General features: G+C 36.6%; 1 protein-coding gene across 1 annotated transcript in view; it reads right to left on the bottom strand.

The window, feature by feature from the left end:
- Arid2 (AT-rich interaction domain 2) overlaps positions 1 to 15,092 on the bottom strand; it is a 146,959-nt gene that overhangs the window by 58,290 nt on the left and 73,577 nt on the right. Inside the window, exons 4-6 of the mRNA XM_075960458.1 lie at positions 14,546 to 14,679; positions 7,911 to 8,129; positions 5,845 to 5,912 (exon numbers count right to left, since the gene is read on the bottom strand). Coding sequence (XP_075816573.1) covers positions 5,845 to 5,912; positions 7,911 to 8,129; positions 14,546 to 14,679 — 421 coding nt within the window. The remainder of the gene's footprint in view (positions 1 to 5,844; positions 5,913 to 7,910; positions 8,130 to 14,545; positions 14,680 to 15,092) is intronic.

Genomic DNA, 15,092 nt, shown 5'->3' with positions numbered 1-15,092 from the left:
TTGTCTCATCTTGAGAAGATAAAAAGTTGACAAAAATACCATCCATATTGAAGTACACGTGGGCTAAAAGATTTAAAAATTAGAATAGAATATTAGATGTGTGAAATATTATTGTTTAATATACCCAATAAAATTTGAGGGGAATGAAAATAACTTGACAGTTGTTAAACACTTTCCAAATTTCATATAAAATATCAAACCATAGATTCACAAAGCTAAATGAACAATAGGGGAGGCATGTAATGAAAAATTTAAGATACAACCCAATGAGACTTAAAAAAAAATCAATAATAAAGAAAACATCTTTAAGTCAGAGATAAACTGCACCAACAAAACTGACTGACTGATGTGGGATTCCCCTCTGTATGCTGTGAATACCATTGGTGACTAAATAAACTGTCTTGGGCCTGCACAGGGAAAACTAAACTGAATGCTGGGAGAAAGGAAGCAGGGTGAGGGAGAAGCCATGGAGCCCTACTGGAGACAGCCACTGGAACATTTAGCTGGTAAGCCACAGCCACGTGGCAATCAATACACAGATTACTAGAAATTAAATTAAGATATAAGTGTTAGCCAATAAGAAGCTAGAGCTAATGGGCCAAGCAGTGTTTTTTTGGTTTTTCGAGACAGAGTTTCTCTGTGGCTTTGGAGCCTGTCCTGGAACTAGCTCTGTAGACCAGGCTGGTCTCGAACTCACAGAGATCCGCCTGCCTCTGCCTCCCGAGTGCTGGGATTAAAGGCGTGCGCCACCATCGCCCGGCCCAAGCAGTGTTTTAAATATAGTTTCTGTGTGATTATTTTGGGGCTGAGCAGCTGGGAACCCACAGTGGCCTTCATTACAACAACCGGCTTCTTGAGAATAATGTTAAGCAATGAAGTATCATCTTCAAAGAACTGAGACAAGACCCCAAAGTCTACTATTCATGAACATACAAATCTCTTAATTTTGGAGGCACAACCAAAATTTCAATAAAATAAAAGGAGTTCAAACTCCATTACATCATTAACATCATGAAATGTACTTAGTTGAAACATGATTTAAAGACATGATTGCATTCTGTGAAGAGGAAGAAATCAAGATCCAACCAGAAGCAAGCAAAAAGAAACAGTGAGGAAGGAAAAACTGTGGTACAAGAACATCAACCATAAGAAAACTGTAGTGGCCAAACAAGCAGCAGACAATGTTGAATTCAAGGCAAGAGGTAATAGCCAACATGTTATAAAGTATTTCATAATGGCAGAAAATGGCACAAAGATCCGTCAGGAAAACATGATTGTTAACTATAGAAGTGATTAATAAGTTTGAATACTTGAAGCAAAATCAGACAATTGAAAATGGATACAAATACTTGTATCATAGCTGGCAATTTCATTACTTCATTACTCAGTGAATCACAGAATAACAATTATTAATAGACAACATGTCCAATATAGCAGTATAAAAAATCCTTTAAGGCCCACTGGAATCACTAATGAACCAAGACCATACACTGGATTATAAAACAAACTTTCCTAAATGTCAAAGGCCTGAATCATAAGGAGCATATCCTTCAAAAACAATAGAATTTGACTAGAAATCAGTATGACTGGTGATGATAAAAGCCATAAGGAAAAAAATCTACCTTATAGAAATTACAAGTATTCTTCTATGATACTTAGGAATCAAAAGTCACCAGGAACACCAGAAACTACTCTCAAACTAAATAATAATGAAAAGTGAACATAAAGGGGTGTGCATGTGACCAAAGCAGTTTGTAGAATACAGTGCATAATAAATGAAGATATTGATAACAGAAAGACAAACAGATAATCTAAAAGAGAACAATTTAACTTATACATGGTGTGCTAATACCAACTGCACAGAGAAATGGAACTGTTCCAGGATCCCTGTATCATCCACGGAGTGGTGATAACAATTTACTCAAAGAGTTAATACGCAAATTGCTCTAGTATAAACAATTAGATAACAGAAAGGGGCATACGACCTCAAGGTACTAGTGAATAAACATTTGTAAAATTAACAGAACTTAGAGCTGGGTGTGATGCCTGCCTATAATCCTATTACTAACAAGGTGATTACAGAACTGCACAGGGGAGGCTGAGACAAGATTCTGAGTTGATGCTACTCTGGGATACACAGTAAAAACTTGTTAAAAGAAACACCTCCGCCCAACACATCCACACACACACACCCCACCAGCACTATTCAGTCCTGGGGATAAGACCCAAACAAAACCAAAACAGGCTATAAATTCAAGAAGCTGCCAGGAATCAGGAAAACTGAAAATCAATTAACAAAGTTATTTGGTTTCTGGGAACCAAATCCCTTTCTAAATAAGTCAGTACCAAAAGGGAAATTAGGAAATATTTTTAAACTGAAGTATAACAAAAGCAAGACATCATAAATACATATTACAAGGCTAAAAGTGTACTGAGAGGGGACTTCACTGCCTTAAATGTATTTTATACATTAGAAAACCAACCTTCAACCCTTAACTTGTTAGAAAGGTGCAACATACCAAAGCCAAAGAAAACAGCATAAAGATTTATGAACAGCAGAATATAAATGAACAGCAGCAGTCGGCTTCCTCAAATCACCACACTCACGTCTTTGTCTGCACATAATTAGTAATTAATTATTCTACTGCTACTGTGACTGTGTAAAATATTCTGTGTAACTTAAAATTTCAGCATCAACTCTCCTGAATTAAGAAAATTATCTAATTCTATAAACAACAGGTATGGTTTTTTAGGGGATAAGGTAAGAATATGAGACGGGATCTTTGTTTAGTTATGAAGAAGGAATTAGGAATAAAGCTCTATCATAGCAAGAAATTTACAGGCTTAATAGTCTCAGTATCCCTGAATTTTGAGTAAGCTGTTCACCACTGGCTTGCTCTTCAGTTTCCATGGGCTTGGTTTCTACTCCGGAGTCAATGGGCACTAACACAGTGACTTCAGAACAGTATTTATTTGTCTTTAAATGTATTGAAAATTTAAGATAGTAGCATAAGTAAATGAAATAAAGAAATAAATAAAACAAGACTGGAAAAAATACAAGGGACTAATCCTGTGAGCCAGTAACACCTGGCTCACAAGTTTTATTAGGGTGTTGTGGTCTGAATAAGAACGGCCCTCATAGGCTCATATAGTTGAATGTTTAAACACCAGGGAGTGGCACTATTTGAAATGATTAGAAGGATTAGGAAGTGTGGTCTTATTGGAGGAAGTATGTCATTGGGGGTGGGTTGTAAGGTTTTAAAAGTCCACGCCAAGAACAGATCAGGATGTAGTTCTTAGCTACTGCTCCAGAGCCATGCATGCTGCCATGCTCCCTGTCATCATACAGGACTAAACCTCTGAAACTGTAACAAACCCCTCAATTAAATGCTTTCGATTATTATAATTGCCTTGATCATGGTATCTTTTTAAAGCAATAGAACAGTGACTAAGATACCAGGTTTATGCGTATTACATAAACTATCCTAAACGAAATAATTTATTTAAAGATATTTTTAAATATATAGATGTTCATATTATTAAAAGCAAAAGAGAATATTAAAAGATATTAATTGTATGAAAGTACCAAAGAATCAAAGAATTAAAATTACAAAAAATGATCTTCACAAATTAAAATGAATTTCTAAAAAAAATTCAGCAAATGGGTAAAATGACATATTAGACACAACTAGAAAAGGATTAAGTGAGCTGGAAAAAAAAAAGTAACAAGCAAAAGAACAAACAAAAAACAGAGAAAGGATTTCTTTAAAGCCAGTATCCAAGAGGCAGAGACGGGTAAGATTTCTATGAGCTTTGAGCCCCGACTATGGTGGGAGTTTTGGGACAGCCAGGGCTGCAGAATAGAACCCCGTCTCCAAAGATAAAACAAATACACAGAAAGACTCCACAAATTCAATTATGGGATTCCAAAAGTCAAGGAAACTTTTATCTTGTCACATGGTTCTAAAACATCAAAGAGATTATCTAAATTAATAAAAAATGTCAGAAAAGAAAGGTAGAAAGCAAAATAGCAACAATAAAATAAAAATACAACAATTCTATGATTTAAGATATTGGTAAAACAGAGACAAAAGTGGAGAATTATTTGAATATAGTACCTAGACTGACAGATCAATTCAGGGTATTTTTATATAATATGGAAAGAACACAGATTCGGAAGGGAAAGGAGATATACACACCATATTAGACACTAACAAATCACAAGACAGCCTGCTTTTCAAGGCTTCAAACTATACTGAAGCATAAAATTAGAGAGAGCATAACTCTAGAGGTAGACCCTGGTTAACAAAAGACAAGTATTTTAGAAATATATCAGAATATATATATATATATATATATATATATATATATATATATATATATAAATTAATTTATTTATAATTTTTTTTAGCTATATGAATGTTTTGCCTGGTTGTTTGTATATGTACCGTGTATATAGCAAGTGCCAGAATAAGTCAAGAGGGCTCCAGATCCCCTGGAACTGAAGTTATGGATGGTTGTGGGGCACCATGTGGGTGCTGGGAATCAAACCCAGACCCTCTACCAGCAGCAAAAACTGCTTTTACCTGCACAACCATCTCTCTAGCTGAGAAATTCAGTGACACACCAAAGCTGTAAACAGATCAACAAATAGGACAGAGTGCAGAAATTGACCCATACATATGTAATCATCAAATCCATGCAAAATGTGAAATTGCAACGAAATGATGAAAATACAGCAAATACACGAAAATGAACAAATTCCTAACTTCCACACAAATGCTATACAAACTGTATATGTAAATGTGAAAGGTCATACAGAAAAAATTCTATTTATGACATCAAAGTAGGCAGAATTTTGTAAAAAAAAAAAAACCACACACACAAAAGTTAAAACTTAAAGCAAGAATTGACTGAGCTGCACTGCACTAAGATTAAGTCACCACGTACAGCCGACAGCAGAGGCTGAGAGAGGACAGCTGCATGTGTGAAGTCAGCCTGCTCTATACAGTAGTAAGTTCTAGGAAGTCTGGGCTAGAGTAAACTCTGTCTCAACTGACTGACAGACCCATCAACCAACCAGTCAGATAAATAAACCTTTCCAACAAGGAACTCCTTTGAAGAAAGGAAAGCAACAAAAAAGAATCTTTTAAGACATATATTTTAAAAAGAACCTTACTGGGAAACATACAGACCTCTAAAAATCAGTAATGTTAATAATATCAATTTTAAAATGGCCAAAGAAGGGCACTCACTACCTCAAACAAGCTATCAAAATAGTCAAAGGTATTTCAATTTTCACTAATCATTGGGGGGAAAAGGAAATTACAACCTAAACAGTAAAACCATATATTCATATATATGGAAAGGATAAAATCATAGACCAACCATACAAAACCCTGACAACAATGAACAACTGAAACCCTGATTTATTGATGTTGAAAATTCTGACAATAGCACTATTCTGATAGCCTGTCTGGCAGTATCTACTAACAGAATATACAGCCTTTGTTTGTAATCTAGCAATTGTACTTCCAGGTGTATCACCCAATACATGTACAAAATTTTCTGAAACACCAAATCCTGGCAGCTTAAAACTTTAAATATTTTCGATTATTACATATTTATTACTTCAGAAATCAAGTAAAGAATAAAGAAATTTCATTTCTGTTCACTAGAGCCCTTAAAAGAGTTTCCATTCAATCACAACCTCTAAACAGGTGGATAAACAATTCTGACAAAGATAAAGTAGTAATATGGAATACACACAAAGCCGGCAACCACTGACTTCAGGGTGGCTTGGCTGCATGCACCCCATGCATCAGCATTCAGTTTTTAGATTACCTTAACAAAGTCTCTATCCGTCTTCTCTCTCCATTCTTCTCCAAAGACAGTAGAGAATGATCCTAAAGCTAAAACAACAGTACAAATGCAATCAATTAACTCTCAGTTCTTTAATATCATGTATCTTTGAAAAATAATAAAACTACATTTCAATATATCATTTTTGCTAAAAATATTTCCTAATAAATCACATTATTAAATATAAGTGTACTGTAGTAAACAACAATCTTTTAAATAGAGCTTCAAAACAGCTTAAGTCTCTACACTACAAACACACAACTCTAACCTGGAGATGTCTTACTGGTAGAGCACAGATGAGGCCCTGAGTTTGATCCTTAGCAACACAAAACAAATCCATTTTTTAAGTAGCTAAAGAGGCAGCTTGGATTTCAAGACTATGCATTGCTTTTCCAGAGGACCCTTGTAGGATGTTCACATGTATTCACTCCAGGTCAGGGAACTTAACTTTCCTCTTCTGGTCTCTGTGGACACTGCTCTTGTGTGCATGTATGCCACCCCGTACCCACCCCCCCACCCACACAATCAAGCATAAATCTTTAAAAACTAGCCCAAATTTAAAAAAAAAAAAACTATATGCACCGTAAGGAAAAACAGTGTTCCAATACAAGCTTCCTTTTGTAGGGAAGAAAACACAGTAAAGAGCTAAACAGATGCTGCTGCTATGGAGTGCCAGGAGCCAACACTGAAAACCCCGGCATCGATTTCAGAGACGACTGTATGAGTCATACTTTAAAAAACAAAAAGCAAGACATTCGTTGTAAACAATTCTAGTTAAAAAAAAAATCCCTGTAAGGAAAATTCTCTATAATTGCATTCAATAAATAAGTAGATAAATGAATAAATGCTACTGTGCTGTGTGTGTTCCACACTGTGTCATTCTCCCCTCCCACTTTCTTTGAACAGGGTCTCGCAGTCATGTATGACACCAAGACTCGGAGTCTTCTGTCCCTGCCACAGGAGGACTGTTGCACATGTGTACTGCCACACACCAGCTCAGGCCCCAGGTTTGGCAAGTAACTTGCTCACTGAGCCATTTCCCAAGCCCTGACGCCTCTGTATTTGTTAGTGCTTTTTTTTTTTTTAATCTCAAACAACTTTTGGGGACAAGGTCTCACTCTGCAGTCGTCTGGACTTAAACTGAAAGGACCACCTGTCTGCCTCCTCAGGAATGACACCACACCCTGTTAAAAGCACTGTCTTAGCTGATGAGACAATAGTGTTTGTTAAAATTAACATTCCAGATCACAGAACTACAAGTACAATGTGCTTACAGAATGTGAGAAGATATGCCAGACATGAGAATGCCATGTCTTCATTCATCAAAACTAGCCAAGTTACTTCTATCCTACGCATTTTAAGTCACTATTTACACATATTCCATTCAATGGCCAGATTTTAAGTCTTCACTAATATTCTGATGTGAAAAAAATGTTCTTTACAAAGTTTTTGTTTTACAGTTTCAAAAAAGGAATAAACAACTTCAAATTCCATTCTATTTTAAGTGCCGAATTGTATTTGAAAGAATAAAAGAAAATATCCCAAAAAAACCCCATGAAAATGGGATGGAAATCTACCTAATTCAGATACTTAAAATTACAAAAAAATTAACAATCTTTGTTCCTTCCTCTTCCTCATATAATTGAAAATATAGTTCAGGCAGCGGAAGAAGCTAACTTTTATGCATGTTTATACTATTTTTAGTTTTCTTCATATAAAATAAGTCTATCGCAAATTCCCAACAGTCTTAGCTAGATAATCCCAAATTCAATAGTTTGTAAAGTTTGCAAATTGATGCAAAGCAAAATGCACTAAAATGAATTCATTTTCAAATAATTTGCTACATAACAATAAAAAACCCACAAATTTCTAAAACACTACGTGAATTCTCTCTCTCTCTCTCTCTCTCTCTCTCTCTCTCTCTCACACACACACACACACACACACACACACACACACAGCAAACGTGTTTTACTGGTGGTTTTTAGAAACTATGAGAAAGCTTTAATGCTTATCTAGCACTGCACCTGACGTTTGCTGGAACTTACTGTCATCAAACACCCCAGCGTTAGCGAGCAATAAGGTGATGATTTTGGGGTCCTTCTCAAGCTGCATGGCGTGCTTGCTCTCATTTGACAGCAGAGTACACACGTTAATAGCAAAGTCCACCTCATTTGGGAGTCCAGATAACAGTGAAAGCACCAGTTTATTATAATCATTTGGCGAGTTAAAATCCATAGATAACCCATAACTTTGACGTAGATAATCTAATAAAAAAGAAAAGAACCTATAAGTTAACCATGGACGGGATACTTGTGGCTGTTCTATTCTATTCTCTTCTAAACACACAGCAGACCCAGCTCTTTCTTCAGAATAGACTATAAGCTTACTAAAACTGTTCAATTTCCTTGACTTTTCAGGCTAATTGTTTAAAATTACATTTTTATATATTAAAATGCAAAAATACACTTACCTTCTTGGACATCACTGACGAAGAAATAGCAAATGATTATTTCATTGGATTTACTGAGACAACAGTAAAAGCAATAGTTTTTAGCATTAGAATCCTAAAATTTTTAAAAAAGACAGTTTTCTAACCACAACCATAGACACAACAGTTCTGCTCGTTTGCTGCTATCTTACCCCATCACTATTAAGCCAATGATCTTATTTCTCGTCCCTTGGTTCTGCTTTATTTTGAAATATCAGATAGGTGGAATTAAATAACACATAGGTCTTTGTGTTTATTTTCTTTCATTTAACAAAATACTTTTGGGATTCATATTGATATGTGAATCGATAATCTAGACATAGTTCATCATACACCAAATCAAGGGAATTTCTATTTCTATTCTAATTTGAAATACCCACCTACAAACATGGTTGTTATATTCCCGAGAAAAACTTTGTGGGAAATTTCTACTGTTTCTGGTTTGGGATATTGACTTACAAACATGGCTGTCATAAACTCCCCGTGAAGGACTTTGGGGACCCACCCATTTTTGTTGCCTAGACATCCCCATGAAGAACTTTTGGGGGGAATTTCACTGTTTCTAGTTTGGGATTCCCACCTCCAAACATTGCTGTTATAGATACCTTATGGAGGACTTGGGGACCCACCCATTTTTGTTGTCTAGATGTCCAGAAGTCAAAGTGTTGGGCCACACCCAAATCGAGTGCTTAACTTTCTAAAATCTACAAAGCCACAGTGGCTGCAGCATTTTGCACTCCCATAGGCAGTGCACTAAAATTTCTTTTGTTCACATCCTTACTAGCACCAATCATCAGTATTAAATATCTTCAATAATAACCATTTATTCAATATTTTCCCCAAAATTTCCCAGTCAGTGAATGGCTTGTGTTCTTTTTATGCTTCCCTGGTGGTCCTGGAACTCGTTCTGTAGATCAGGCTGGCCTTGAACTCACAGAGATCCCCTGTCTTTGCTTTCTGAGTGCTAAGAATAAAGGTGTGCGCCACCACTGCCTAGCTGGCTTGTGTTCTTGTTGTTTCAAAGCGAAGTTTTAATTGTGATTAAATTTAATTTATAAAGTTTTACTTTTATGTTTCATGTTTTTATAACTTAAAAGAAATAATTCAAGAAAAACTTCAATTTTTTGTACAAGAACTGATTTTAAAACATTCATTTAACAAAACTTTGAGGGTTAGAAGACAGGCATACAGGGCAAATAGAAAGCACACAATCACAGTATGTGTGGGCCTTGGCAGCCATTACCTGAGACAAATACCCTAAGACAATTTTTCAAATAGAGCTGAAACTAGTTTAAAAAAAATAAGAGTTGGAATATCTCCAGATCAAACCTTTCAGAATACTTCAGAATGACTTGGATTCTTAAAAGTGTAAAATAATAATAATAATGAACTCTAAAACCTTTCTATAAAATATAAGTAAAAATCTGAGGGGTGGGTATGAGATGTGGTCTTAATGTGTTGCCCTGATTGGCTCTGAATTCACATTGCTCCTGCTTCACGCTCTCCAATGTTAGAATTACACTTTTAGTACCATATGTGGCTCAACATCAGCATCTGAACAGGTAACTCTTCAATTCTAAAATATTTTAGGAACATCACTAATATTGGTGAGGTGCATAACAGAGTTGACAAATGACTAAGGCACAGATTCTTTGAAATGTTTAACACTGAACAATAATACAAAGTAGAGCTCCTAGGGCATGGCTCAGCTGGTCAGTGTTTGTGGTACAAACAGGAGGACCTAATTTCAAATCCCCAGCATCAAAATAAAACAGCCATGGTATCATTTGACTGTAATCCTAGCACCGTGAAGGCAGAGACAAGAAGGTCCACGGAGTTTGCTAGCCAGCTAGTCTTGCTCACTATGTTTGAAATCTTGTCTCAAAAATCAAGGTGAAGAGTGGCTGAGGGAATCACCAGTGCCTACCTCGGGGCTACACCACACACAAGCTTATTTTTTATATTGACAAACGAAATTGCGCAAATATCTTAAAAAGTGGACAAATATCTAGGGATGCAGGAGCAGATTTAGATGTTTGTATATTGCAACAGTAACTGATGAGAAGGAAAGTTAATTTTACAGGTGCCGTCACCCAAACCTCCTGAGAGTAAATAAACCTGGAACTCACACTCAAAACACCTGCCACACTTCTTCGAGTTAATATAATTCTGGAATTCCTTTGTTGCTGAAAAATAAGAATCTTTACATCTTACCAGTAACTTTGATAAGCATGGAACAAACAAATACGAACTATCTTTTTAATCATACTAGGTTTGGTAAAGATTCCTAAGGAGAATGCACCATAAAATACAGGACATTAGATCCAGATGGGGACTTAGCAAGATGGCTCAGCAGATAAAGGTTCTTGTTGCCAAGCCTGATGACTTGAGTTTTGGTTACTGGATTGCACACGATAGAGAGAATATCACCTAACCCCCACATCTGCCACGGCAACCCCCTCTCAAAGAGAGAAGATCAAGTACCTGGAACCCTGGGCACAGATGGACTATATCAGTCCATGTGTTTCAAGCCAACCTGAACAACTACTAAAATGTAGTCTCACTAACAAAACAACACTTCATAGGTCTTAAGGTCTTCCTTTTCCTTGCCAAGCAAGCTATGTTATTTCAAAATGAGATTGGCAATTTATTTTTAAGAATCGTGATTTAAAGTTTACTGAAGTGCATTGCTGTCAACAAATTAAATTTGAGGCAACCAATTCTTTCCTGTCAATTTAGAAAAGAGAGGACTCCACCTAACAGGCTGTTTATGACTCTTGCAGGGATTTTGTGGGATATTCTTTCTATTAATGTTGGCAGTGACTGTAATTGCAGTCCAAATGTCTGTTAGATTATAGAACATTTAATCAACAATCAATGTAACACTGACTAGCTCTAAAACAGTAGAGTTCTATTAATTTTAATGAGTTGTCTTCTGAACGTTTTCACACTTATTAAAGTTAGAAAGCAGCTGGGTGTGCAGTCATTGAACACTTGTTCAACACAAAGTCCTTCCTGGTTTGCTCCTTAGCAACCTTCACCCACATAAACCGTTAAAAAAAAAAAAAAAATCTATGCATAATTCAAGCAAAAATATTGATATCTGTGTTTAATAATCCAAATGTTCAAAACAAAAACTTCTCAACATTTTTTATAGTTTAAAGAAAAGAGGCAATACCCTCCAGAAATTCAGACACCTGTTCTCTTACTGTATGACAGTTACGTGTATGGGTATGCACGTGGCAGGTGGAGGCCTAAGGCTGAGGTTAGGAATCACCCTCCATTGTTCTACCTTAGTCATCCACAAAGCCTTTCAATCAAACTCAGGGTTTGTCTACACAGCTAGAGAGCCCATCTTCATCTTCTGAGGCTAGAATTACAGGGGGACTGCCTTGCATTTGTATGAGGATCCAAACTCTGGCATTCATGGCAAGCACTTTAACCACTAAGTCATCTTCCTACTCCCTGATTTTATGTTTAAGGTAAGGCCTTGTTATGTAGCACAGACAAGCTTCCAACTCAGACTCATCCTGACTTCACCTGCTGGAGTCTGGTGTTTGCTACCACATCTGGGATTATTTATGGATACTGGGAAAAGGGATAAAGGCCTTCTCCTGTGCCGAGCAAATACTCTGTCCTTGAGTACTTGATTTAGGCCTCAGCCCTAAATAAAAATTTTCAAGGTCTTAATTAATCACTAGGTAATTCCATTTTGGAACGTATTTTTCACACACGCACGCACACACACACACATGCACACGCTAAAACAAATACATACTGGAGTTTACTCGGCTTTTCTACTGACAACTTAGAAAGACTCATCAGTGTAGGGCTTTCATACTGATGATAATCATAAACATTTATATAATACTATCATGAAGTTGCAATATCTCTTTTGATAAAAATAGACTTGCAAAATTCCTAAACATTATTCGGAAACAACATCTCTTTTCAGTTCCTTCCTCTCTAAGAATCCCTTGTGTAGATTTTGTCAAAAATGTTACATCTAAGATACAACTGTCCAGATTTCCATTAAAACAAAGCAGATACTTTTGTGAAATATTCCTTTGCACTGTGTGAAGATACATCATTGTTATTTGTTTAATAAAAAGCTAAATGGCCACCAGCCGGTCAAGAGGTATAAGTGGGACTTCTGGACAGAGAGCATAGAAAGAAGAAAGATGGGGTTGCCAGCTGACTTGGAATAACCAGATGGGCATAATGAAAAAGAGGTTAGGAGTGTGTGGAAGAACATAGGAAAACAACAACAAACAAACCAAAGGGTTAATTTAAGTTATAAAAGCTAGTCAGAAACAAGCCTAAGCTAAGGCAGAGCTTTCATAATTAATAAGAAGTCTCAGTGTGGTTATTTGGGAGCTGACAGGCAGGACAGAGAAAGACAAGTTACAAGAAACATTATATTAGTTGATGAGCCTTCCATTTCTTTTTTTCTTTCTTCCTTTTTTTTGGTGGGTGGAGGGTTCCTGAGACAGGGTTTATATGTAGGTTTGGAGCCTGTCCTTGAACTGGCTCTGTAGACCAGGTTGGCCTCAAACTCACAGAAATCCATTCACCTGCCTCTTCCTCCTGAGTTCTGGGACTAAAGGCATGTGCCACAACTGCCCAGCTGAGCCTTCCATTTCTATAATATGTAGCTTAGCTACTTCTGCTGCAGGCTTCTGAGCACGTCTAGCTCCACTACAGTTTCAGCATAGGCTTCCAAAGATGCCAAAGAATACTTCACTCCTTAAAGCTGAAGTGTTTTAGTAAAACAAAGCTAATCCATGTTAATCAGACAGATGTAGAGAATATAATATAACCAAGTAGATAGCAGGGTATGGTAACACACTGCTGTAACCTAACACTGAGGGAAGAGGATCACAATTTCAAGTCAAGCACAGCTGCAGCCTGTCTCAAAAAAAAAAAAAAAAAGCAACAAACAGAGGTGGTCTTAGTTTGCTTCCTGTTACTATGATCAACTACTGACCAAAACTGATCTGGGGAGGAAAGGGTTTATTTCAGCTTACAGCTTATAGTTCATCAGGCCAGAAAACGGAAATTCGCTGTTCCTCCCTCATCTCGGTTTTTTAAACAGGCACATGATGAAGCCTCTTCCAAGGGAAATCCAAGATATTAAGAAGGGACTCTATTTCTCTCTAGTTATTACCCATTGGGGATGAAACTGAGGTAAATCTGACATGAAAGAAACTTTGGAAATAGAAGTAAAAATAAAATGTAAGAACTGTAACTGCAAAATGAGCCAAATTAAATCAAAGGGCTACCCATTAGAGATTGGCACTAGTACCAACAACTGACACAGTAAGTGCATAAAGCCGCATTTTTTGTAAAGACCACTATCTTAATAAGTATCTCTTGCTTTGTGTAGGCCAAATGCTAAAGACATTGATCCATGTGTCCCCAGCTCATCTTCACAGAACAGAAAACTAGAACCTCAATCAGTTCTATTCCAATCCCTTTATCAGACTATCAAGATAATTATTTCCTAATCCAGTTCAACTCTTTGTAGCTAAGGAATTTATTTATAATGATGCCACTTGAATGAAAAAATTCTTTAGTATCGCATTAGGAAATCATAGAATAATTCAGAACATTCCTGACATTCTAGCATACCCAACATTAGCTGTAGGAATTGCAGCAGGACTTCATAGAAAGGTTCCTGGCTTCCCTAACACCTGATACTTCCCTCCATCCCTCTGAGCCCAGGTTTATCTTAACTCAGTTTACAGTTAGCTCTCAGATAGCTTTTTTGTTGTTGTTTGTTTTCTGAGACAGGGTTTCTCTGTGTTTCCTGGTTGTACCTGAAGTCAGAGATCCACGTGACTCTGCTTCCAGAGAATTCTGGGATTAATGGAATGTGTTACCACCACCTAGAGTATCTCTAATTTTAAATGAACCTTTCTCTTCTCATTTTAGTGGCTATTCAGGATAAACTAATGATTATCTAATAAGGATAACTGTTTACATTCAATACGAAATTTTACTTGAAGATACTCTAAAACTTCATAAAATCTATGAAGCAAAGGGACTCAAATACCAAGTAAAGCCAAACTGTGGAAGTTCCATCTCTCTAATGCCTTAAGCGTGCGCATGTGCAAAATCTGGAGACACTGGATGATGTCTATTTCCCAATTCAAAACTCTGAATGCCCAGCTAATTTTAAATGATATTTACCTGACACACTGTGTTGCTGGTAATTGTAGGAAGATGGGATTGCACCAATAGGAAGCTGTGGCTTTGGATTGCCTGGTGGTACCTCATCATCATCTTCCCCAAAATGATGAACTTTCTCGTACTTTTCTAGATAACTGAAAGAGAAAAACAGCAGAGCAAAAAAATGTTTAAATATGTATATGCGTTATTTTTAAACTTTTACCACACATGTCTTTTTTGGATACCTAAGAATCTAAGTACCATTCACAATCATAACGGTGACCTCGGCTCATCAGGAATACTGCTATAAACTCAAAGCAAGTTAAAATAGTGTTTCTCTTTACAGAAAAGATCTTACAATTCCATAAAGTTATTTTAGCAAAATACAACTATCTGTCGGTAAATAGCAGTACCCCTTATGCACTGTTTTTAATCAAGTTATATTAACTCTAACAGCTGCTCTCAGATTTTAAACTATGAGCAAGGCCACCATGAGCAAAGACAGTGAAAGAGGTTGGCAGAGGAACTAATGTGCGGCTAGTTATATGTCAACTTGACACAAGCTCAA

This window comes from Microtus pennsylvanicus, chromosome 2 (genome assembly GCF_037038515.1).
Source record: "Microtus pennsylvanicus isolate mMicPen1 chromosome 2, mMicPen1.hap1, whole genome shotgun sequence".
Classification (NCBI taxonomy): Eukaryota; Metazoa; Chordata; class Mammalia; order Rodentia; family Cricetidae; genus Microtus; species Microtus pennsylvanicus.
This window is presented reverse-complemented; position numbering and strand designations above follow the sequence as displayed.